The sequence below is a fragment of the Mus caroli genome, unplaced genomic scaffold (assembly GCF_978045245.1).
Source record: "Mus caroli unplaced genomic scaffold, Mus_caroli_1 scaffold_13, whole genome shotgun sequence".
In the NCBI taxonomy this organism is placed as follows: Eukaryota; Metazoa; Chordata; class Mammalia; order Rodentia; family Muridae; genus Mus; species Mus caroli.
In genome coordinates this window covers 111,747,478-111,757,034 of record NW_028227268.1, presented here as the reverse complement: position 1 = coordinate 111,757,034, position 9,557 = coordinate 111,747,478, and the positions used below count along the sequence as shown (strand labels likewise).

General features: G+C 46.3%; 1 protein-coding gene across 8 annotated transcripts in view; it reads left to right on the top strand.

The window, feature by feature from the left end:
• Positions 1-427: 427 nt before the first annotated feature.
• Ikzf1 (IKAROS family zinc finger 1) overlaps positions 428-9,557 on the top strand; it is an 85,631-nt gene continuing 76,501 nt past the window's right edge. For 5 of the 8 annotated variants that reach the window (XM_085829109.1, XM_029483816.2, XM_085829108.1 and 2 more), the window contains exon 1: positions 428-611. In XM_085829109.1, coding sequence (XP_085685235.1) covers positions 554-611 — 58 coding nt within the window. In that variant the 5' untranslated portion in view covers positions 428-553. Of the gene's footprint in view, positions 612-1,663; positions 1,875-5,672; positions 5,751-9,557 lie in introns of those variants that run through there. The other 3 variants (XM_029483815.2, XM_021176149.2, XM_021176148.3) reach the window with 3 other exon arrangements.

Genomic DNA, 9,557 nt, shown 5'->3' with positions numbered 1-9,557 from the left:
CAGACCACAACTATCTGGACAGCTGTGTCCCCGACCACGCTCAGCTGCCCTGGAGTCACATTTTCTGCCTGTCCCTGTGGCTTACTCCTCCTGCCTGTGTCTTCCTTTCCACAGGCACAACCTATCCCTTTGAGGCCCAGAGCCTTCCTCCCAACCACTATAGCTGCCTGCTCTCCTCTCAAGGGTACTCCAGAGTTTTATTTTGTGCCTTTCTAAGTGGTTTTGAAAAGTGGTGAGGCAAGGCCACCCCCACCGCCACCCTACCCAGGCAGGGACACCCAGCCAGTGTGTATGGAATTAAAGATTCTCCCTCTGTGCTCAGGGTTAACGCCTGTCTGGCCCCCTTCGGGTGTGGCCCAGCTAATCAGAAAGACGATGGGCTCTTTGTAGAGTGTGAGCACCATCAGAGGCTGCAGTCCTGTCTCTACGCAGGCACTCCGTGCCTGACACGCCAGGGAGAGGTCTGCGGCGCCGTGGAGCATGGTGTAGGATTGCCTTGCTCCCACCTCTGTCCATAGACCCCTTCCACGCTGGCGTGCGCACACAGGCCGGGATGGAAGGCGCCATCCTAACTTCTTCTGTGAGCAGGTGGGAGGGAAGAGACGCGAGAGGTATTCCATTGGTTGTCTGGGAAAATGAACTGCACCTTCTCCTCACTCGCACAGGATCAACTTTTCCCACCCCCTAGGGTGGGCATCAGTACCTTGGGGTCTGAGCCCGAACGCGGGAGCCCATGGGTCCCAGTTTCAGGGACTCGGCTGTGCACTTGCAGCGGTTGCTCTTAGACACCCGGGAAAGTGCCTTACAGTGTCCCGTGTCCCCCGACTGGGCGAGTGAGCCTGTGTCACGACCGCCCGGCTGTCCCGCGCGTGGCGCTGCGGCAGGGAGGCCCCTCCCCCTCCCCGCCGGCCCCGCACGTGCCGCACCCCTGCGGGTCGAGCGCGGGTCCCGCAGTGGCGCGGTTGAGCCGGCCCGGCCCGCGGGCAAAGCGCGGGCCGCCGCATCCCGCGCGGGGCAGCGGCGCGATGCTGCGCTGGAATGAGGAAGCTTGGCGCCGAGGGGAGGGCCCGGGCGCGCTGCGCGCGGGGGTGGCGGCGGCGCGCCGAGCGGGCCCGGCGCGGGCGAGCGGGCTGCAGCCGCCGGCGGCGCCAGCAGGTACGGCCGGTGCCCGCCGCCGCCCGGCTACCCTCGGCGGCCGGGCCCGAGCCCCGTGCGGCTGCAAACTTTGTGTGCGCGGCCCGGCGGCTCGCGGAGTTGCCGTCTGAAGGCGGGACCCGAGGGCGGGCGCGGGACGGGAGGGTGCCTCCCTCTGACCCGCTCAGTGTCCCCGCTAGGGTCCCGAAGCCGCGTGCGGTGCGCGCAGGCCGGGTGGGCTGTGGGACAAGCCAAGCGGGAGGCGGGTCGCGAGCGCCAACCCAAAGTTTGCACGGTGCGGGGCGAGGGGCGCGCGCTCCGGGCTGCCGCAGGTGGCGGCGCGGTGAGCCCGGGCCAGGTGCCCCGGCAGCGGGGCGGCGCTATCGTGCGGGACAGCCGGGCTGCCAGGGGCTCGGAGCCGGGTCGGAGCCCGCGAGGGGGCGGGGAGTGTGGCGAGAAATGGGGAACAATGCGAGTGAGCAACTTGAGGAAGTCATTGTGAAAGAAAGCTGGGAATTGCTCCGCAGCCAACTTAGCAGGGCACTCTAACAAGTGCCTGCGCGGCCGCGCCCGGGCGGGGGACAGCGGCAGCCCGGCGCAGTACAGCCCATCCTGGGACGCTCGGCCGCGGCTGCCGGAGACCTGGTAGGTCCCGCGGGGTGCAGGAGCCCCCAGATCCCCGGCTGCTCTTCGCGCCCCAGGATCATTCTTGGCCCCCAAAGCGCGGCGCACAAATCCACGTGAGTGTTTTCGAATTAAATTTCAGTAGAAAAACTTGGGATAACTGGTGGATTTTTGTTTTTGTTTTTTTTCAATTAGGAGTAGGAAAGAAAGGAAAGTCATTCGAAATCCATAGTGTCCGTGTCGCTCACGTCTATCTTTTTCTTTCTGAGGACTGTGAAAGCGTTGACTTAGGTCAAAGCCTCTGCCTTTTTAGGCTGGGGCTGCAGGTGCGAGACCAGGCCAGTTGAGGCACTTCTGAGTAGCCCAGGGTCCCACGAAGAGAATGTCCTGCTTTTATTTTTATGTTTATGTTTATATCGACATATCTATCGAGATTACGGAAGGCAGCGTTTTCAAAGTCATGAGTAAAGACTTTCCTTATTTTTGATGCGAGAGCTATTTGCTTTACTGATAAGATCCTGTCTGAGTTTGCTTTGTGCAAAACAAAAATGATCTGAGTATTGAAACACATACTTTTTCTCATTGCACTGTCTGATCACAGGTCATGAGACTATCGCAAGGAGACCCTGTTATCAAATAGGCATCAGGACGCTTGCCGATTATTTGAAATGTGCTTTTTAAAATTGCTAAGCATCACTGGTGATTCCCAAGGAATCTTATGAGCCTTCGATTTCCTTCTAATTTGGGAGTGCAGGATATGGCATCTGGTGACCCAAAGGGACATCAATTCAAAAGGTCTGAGCCAGAAATATTTTCTGTTTTCTTTCGGGCAGGAGCCCACCCAGAGTGAATTTTAATGTGCTATTTTGCTCAAGTAACCCACGCGTAATTTCTCTTCCTGCTGCAGACAACCTATTTCATCTTTGAGCTGCCTTGTTTTAAACTTACAGAACCAAAGTGGTGTTAGGGAAATAGCCCTTTACTGGTCCAACCTACCTGTAGAAGAATTTTTTAAAATGTTGAAAATGTATAGTATATATATAAAATATTTTTTCATAGACATTGAAATGCTTTTAAGGGTTGGTTCGTTTGGGGTTATGAATTGAGAGGGGGGGGTGAAGTGAATAAGAAAATCCCAGAGTCTGCTTCAGTTTCTTTGTTTGAAGATATTTGTTCTATGAGATTGAAATCATTCTTTTTTATGGAATTTTCAAAGTAACAATTTAAACATTATTCATAATATGTTAGTAGGTGTCCAAATTGTTTCAGTGACAAATCAGATTACTTGGTATATGACTCAAAATTTAAACGGGGACAGATATCCGTGACAAAAGATTCACCTGCCTACTCGGATCAGCACCCTAAGGCACACAGAACACGTTGAGGACATAATGTAGCCACATCCATGTAAATGACAGTGGGGCACTTCACTGATGATGTCATTCTTTTGATAAAACATGAATAATTTCAACTTTCCCCACAAGCATACATGGCTGTTCCTTTTTTATCGTAGAATAAAATATTCTTCCCAGACATACGATGCACTAGAGCTGATGGCCAACATGTTTTGAGTCTGGTGGCTTTCGGTTTTTTGTTCACGGTGATTGTTGAAACCTAGAGTTAAGAAATTCCAAAGAACTTGTTTGTTTAATTCATTGGTGGTTTAACTGAAGGGCCAAACCCCAAATTTCTCCACAAATGTAGAAGCCATAACAACAGTACTAGCCCACCATGGTGGCCTCACAAGCACACAGGGGCTGCTAATAAAAGTGTGGATGACTGTGATGTTTGACTCTTTTGAGAAGTTTGTGTACTATTTCCTAAAGCGAAAGCAAATGGTGGTTGTTCTTATAACATCACCATTGCTGAAAAATTAAGATCACAGTTAATTTATTGCCCCAAAGACCTAAAACCCAGCAAAGCCATAGGCCCCTGGCATTCTCTTTACTTCACTAGAGACTGAGTGTAAGAATGATCTTTCTTTAGTTTGAGGAAATTTTTTTCCTTGATTTGAATTTCTGTGTTTCATATTTAGTTAATATAATAGCACATTGTTCCGAATGTCAGAACTTCTGAAATCCGACAGGCTCATAGATAGATAGATAGATAGATAGATAGATAGATAGATAGATAGATAGATAGATAGATCCGGATTATTTATATTAATTTGTATAGGAAATAAGTTACATGTGTACATATGTGCACACACCTGCTTGCACATACACAGATCACACACATTGTGTGCTGTAAGAGAGGTTTGAAAGCAGCAATGAGAGAGGTTTTAGATTAAATACACCTAAGATGGGGGACTAATTTCCTTCATCTTATTTACTTTATACTTTTTTTTAAATATAAAATAAAATGGCTTCTCTGTAATGGCATATTGGGGCATAGATAATGTTAGTTTTATAATATCAGATAATTTTGAGTAGTTACCAAATTTTGCACATTCATGTATTGACACTGCAGTTAGCCAAGATTCATCAATGTTAGCGTGAAGAGCGTTATGTCCCCTGAAATATTTGACATTTCAAAACAGTCTCTCTATAAAATAAGTGGTACTTGCCCTGTTCTAAGGAAAATGGGATGTGATTTCAGCCTCCAAAGGCACACCAAGAGCCTCTGAGTTCTTGGGAAACCATTAGCTGCCGAAGCCTGTTTTTAAGACAGACAAATATCTTGGGACCCTGTGGTTCCTCTTTTTAGCTGTAGCTCCTTCCCTGCCTAGAAACCTGTAAACAGGACTGCTTTCTCTCTTGGAGCTTTGTGAGTTTACTTCATGTCCTAGGCTTGCTACGTGATGCTTACATTTCACAGGAAAACACACGACATGTGACCACAGCAAGTGATCTCTGCCGGGGATACAGGGAGAGAAACAGAAATCATTTCACATCTTGACAGAAAGCTTGGTTTTTACCTTTAAGGGGGCGGGGGGGGGGGGACTTTTAAAAAAAATCTAGGTTTTAGGATGGATTGCAGTGGTGCTGATGAAATGTTCACACTGGCTCTTCATATAAACCACAGCTTCCTCACATTCCTGTTAATTTAATAAATGACTTTAAACCTCAGAGTACTTTGTCCCATTGCTGGAATGTATGCTTCTGTTCTTAGAATTTCAGTGCTCTTTCTTCAATAGTGTTTGTTTGATATAGCCCTTAGCAGCTGGATGATACTATAATAATTATTTTAAGACATTTGTAAGCATTTTTCCACACAGTACTACTACATGTTATAAGTGAACTATATCAGCCAACAAAAATATGATTTGCAAAATATTTCTAAAGGGAGAAATGGATATCTGCCCTGGTTTGGGGGATATCTTTCTATTTCTTCATGGGAAAGTCTCAAAGGGACACAGCTAGCTGAGGCACAGTCTAAAGACAATTGGCAAATTATGTTCACTGACATTTTCCCATTTTCATGTTAGACTGTAATAAATAAGTGGATGCCAAGGTGTCTTCAGCCAATCAGCTGGTGATAAATGTTTTGATTTTTGTTTTTTTTTAAGTAAAAAAAAGAGGGGTGAAAAAGCCCAAGTCTCAGGCATGGAGGCTGTTGGTGTTCTTTGTAGTCCTAACAGGGCTGCTTTTCTCCCAAGACCATGTCCTGCCAGGGTGAAGTCATAATTCCTGTTGACAAAAAGAACACCCCTTCCTATTCTATGTCTGACAAATCAGACATCCGAATGATTTCTGAACTCATTTGGGTTAAGACAGGAAGCATAGGCTCCCTTCCTGTGTGTGCTTCCCTGAGAGAAACTAGCTTCCCTCCTTCTTTGCATACTTGGAGACTGGTTCTACCTTTCTCTGAACCCCAGTGGTGTGTGAAGGCCGAACTGGGACCTTGGGGGAAAGAGGAAGAGGAACCTGCAGCTCATCCAGGGATCAGGGTCCTTCCCAAGTGGCCACTCAGAGGGGACTCAGACCAAGTCTGGATTTGTGTGGCAGAGAGAGACAGCTCTCATTTGGCCTGGGGGAGGCACAAGTCTGTTGGTGAGTGTCACATGGTTTGGCTTCTTGTTGTGCTTGCTTGGCTAGAGTTAGGCTGTGTTCCTTCCATCTCCTGCTGGGGTTTTGGTGAGCAGCCATCATCCAGAGTGCCTCCCTGCCACCCCTGCCCAGCTCCCTGTCTTGGGCTGATGGAAAGCATCATTAGGCTCCGTCAGTGTGCTCTGCTCTCAAGTTAGACCCATGCCCCACCTCTTGATGGCTTGTGGCACGGGGCCATGGCTTAACGAATTGCTTAAAGTGGGCCCTAATTAGAGCAAAAGAGCTTTCTTCATCTTCTCTCAATCGCATGTACAGTGATTCCGTTTTGTTGGTGGTGGTTTGGTGTTCTTGTTTTATTTTGTTTTGTTTTGTTTTTTAAGCAGTTCACCTCAGTAGCAAATCTGACACTTGCCGCCATTTTCAAAAGCAAAGTTTAAGATGATGGGTGGAGAGTTAGGTATAATGGACTACAGAGTCTGATGAGAAATCTTGCCCTGTCTCTCAAGCTGTATGCTGTCTTCCTTACTTTCTCACAGTCTTTCTTTGTGCAGTATGTGGCATTTTGGCTAAATTATTGAAACAACCAATTAATGAAAAGTGTTCTTTAAATTCCTTGTATATATGAAGTGTGTGTGTGTTTGAGACTCCATGCTGATTTACACTTTATGACATTTTCTGTTATGCTCAAACAGTTAGAAGATGAACACTGTGCTTTGGAATAATCTTTCGCCAGAGCTAGGCATTCCGTGAGGACCAACTTAGCACGTTTAGATAATTTTCTGTTGTATCACATTTTCACTGGTAAATTTGGAGCAAATAAAATTCCACAAGATGGCTCCTTTGACCTAATGGGGGGAAAATGTTTAATTTATCATCTTTAAGAGACATGGAAATGAGTAGTTGACCTTTGTAAGCTTATGTGAGACACTCTAAAAAGTGCCCCAGTGTTCTTAATGGAAACTAGAGGAAGCCATCGACCCCCTAGCTCGAGCCCCACTTTTAGCCTGAAAAAAAAAAAGTGGCCTTTTCTCCCTTGTTTGTGCTGAGTTTTGGGTAGAGTAGAAAACTAAAGTGATAGAGACCTTTCATAAAAACAGGTAAACTGTGTCTCTCACTTCATCAAATGAAAGCCAGCGGCTACGTATCTCAGGTCCCGGAAGCCAAGGTTGGCAGTTAATGTGTAAAACATGGTTTGGAAAGTTCGTGTTCTTCTCCAACCGAGAGTGTGCCAGTGCTTTATCATGAGGTTATATGTGTTTGATCAAATTTAAACGATTTTCACTTGAATTAAGAGCATCCAGGACTTTTGTCAAAGTCATGAACTTTTCTGAAAGGGACTTGGAGCATTGAAAACGCATTGTTGCTGTCTGTTGGGAGACTACAGAACAGGCATTAAAACCGAGCTTCCCTGTGTTTGGCTTTCTAAAGAGCAGTTTCTGCCCTATTATAAATAGACACGCCGATCTTTGTAACTGTACAAATGAGGAAGTTGTGAGGTTCCATGAGGTTCAGCTGATGACCCTTGTCTCCTGGGTTTGCATGAGGACCTTGTAGGCTGAAGGTGAAGGATTATAAAGCCGTCCAGAAAGCCTGGGTTGGGTGGGCACGTGTTACACATGAGCCTCAATCTTGTGCATGGTGTGTTGTGTTGGCATGACTATCATGAAGTCTGGGACAGGGGACCCTGCTTCCGAGCCATACCATAGAATAAAACTTTTTAGAAATGTAGACATTCCTCAGGATCTAATTGGAAGGCCAATGCAGGTCATCAAGTGGCATTTTTGTCATTGTTTAGTTTCCTGTCTGTAGTTGTTATCATATAACTGATTTTCCTTCTGTTGACACTACAGTTGTCTTGCTTATTCCCGTAGAAGTTGGGTCAGCAAGGGTAACTTTCCAAAGTACTAAAGCCCTTAAAAGACCATGATGTGACTTAGGGAACTCAGTTTTTAAATCTAAGTTATAGTACTGTAAACATAGTTTTGAAAAAAAAAAGAACATATAACAAATTAATATTTTAAAAGTTTTTATTAAAAAGTTATTTCATTTTAAGTGACGATGGTTGATTTTTATAGGTGCCATCAATAACACCATCAGTTTCAGTACTTTCGGGAAAATGGCCACAGAGTCCATGTGGTCTACCCTAAGTGACAGCGAGTGACAATGAGCTGGCCATCAGTAATTCATGCTTCTCTCTGGAGCAAGACTAGATGCCCCTTAATAAGGCTGGGGTGTGCCAAAGTGGCCTTTTATATTTAAAGAAGCAAAAGGCCAGTGTATGTCACAACAAACTCAGTGATGGTGCTGGCCTGGAGCATGAGCAGCGTCCCATCTCGCTGAGACAATGAGTAACATGAAAAGCAATGTATGCTGGGACCTAGGAAGTCCTTCTCACTATCACAGTGAACAGTCAAGTCAGAGCACCTTCTCCGTTCCACTGGGTCAGTCTGCGTGTAAGGACTTCCAAACAATAGGATACCTCTATGAAGCTCTGTGTGGCTTAACTTCTTTAGGTCCAAACAAAATAAAGCCTTTAGCAAACAAACTGACCCAAACCCTTTTAGCTAAAGTAGAATAGCGCTGCAGAAACACCCGCATCAGAGGTGGACTTGCTTAATGTTAGAGATGTACACGTGGTTTCCCTCCACCACATACAGCTTTAAGGTTGTATTTTCAAGTATCCACTTGACAGAATTTACTTGTATGTCTACATAATTTCACTGCCAAAAGTCACAATGAGATATTGTATTTTTTGTGACACCATATTCTCTTACTAATTTAAAAATATATATATTGTAAGTTTGTACTTATCTCTTAAACTAGGACTGATAGGGACTTGGGAGAACAAAATTCTACCGTCTCTTCTAACAATTACAAACTATCAGCACTTCGGGAATTATCTGTGTGGATCAGTCTTGTGGAAACCGTTGCTGTCTTTTAAAGATAGAAATCTCATTTGTGCTGCATCTCCCTTCCACCACACTACTCTGGACTACACGTAATGGTCTTCCACAGCAAGAGGGCAGAAGACACTGCTTCTCAACTTCGGTTTTTTCCCTCTTAAATGATGAAGTGTGAAAAGCCACTTATGTTTAAGGGAGCTACTTAAGAAGTGGCCAGTGTTGATGGTCCAAATCAGAAAGCATGCTAATTGTAACTGCGTGCCTCTCCTCAGTGGCTGTGAGTGGGTGGCTAGCATAGAGGTTAGAGAGGAAACACAGCCTTGTTGTGTGATCATGGCTTACCTGGGGGAGGAGAGAGCCAAGGCACCACTGACTGTCATGTCAGCACACATGTGAGCCTCTTGCCTCCAATTCCATTGTCTTTCTTGTATAAAATCCACCATCTTTCTTGTTTTTTGATTCCAGCCTAGGGATTCACTCTGATGCCCAGGCTAGCCTGAAACTCGTGAACTCATATGTAGCCTAGGCTGCTAGTCCTGGGATTACAAGGGTGAGAGCTACAGTGCCTGGTTCCACCATTTTCTATTACGTGTCACAGAACAGGTACTCAGTGTTGCCTTCTAATTGGGAAGCAATCTTTATTTTGTTCTCTCTCTCTCTCTCTCTCTCTCTCTCTCTCTCTCTCTCTCTCTCTCCCTCCCTCCCCCCCATGTGTGTGTGTGTGTATGTGTGTGTGTATGTGTGTGTGTATGTGTATACCTGTGTGTGATGGTGTGCATGCATATGTATAAAGGCCAGAGGTCAAAATGGAGAATCTCCCTTATAGTTCCAGGCCAGAGTCTGCCCCTGACTGGCTCAATTGGCTGTCAATCTAGCCTCACAGCTCTTTTGTGCCCACCTCCCCAGC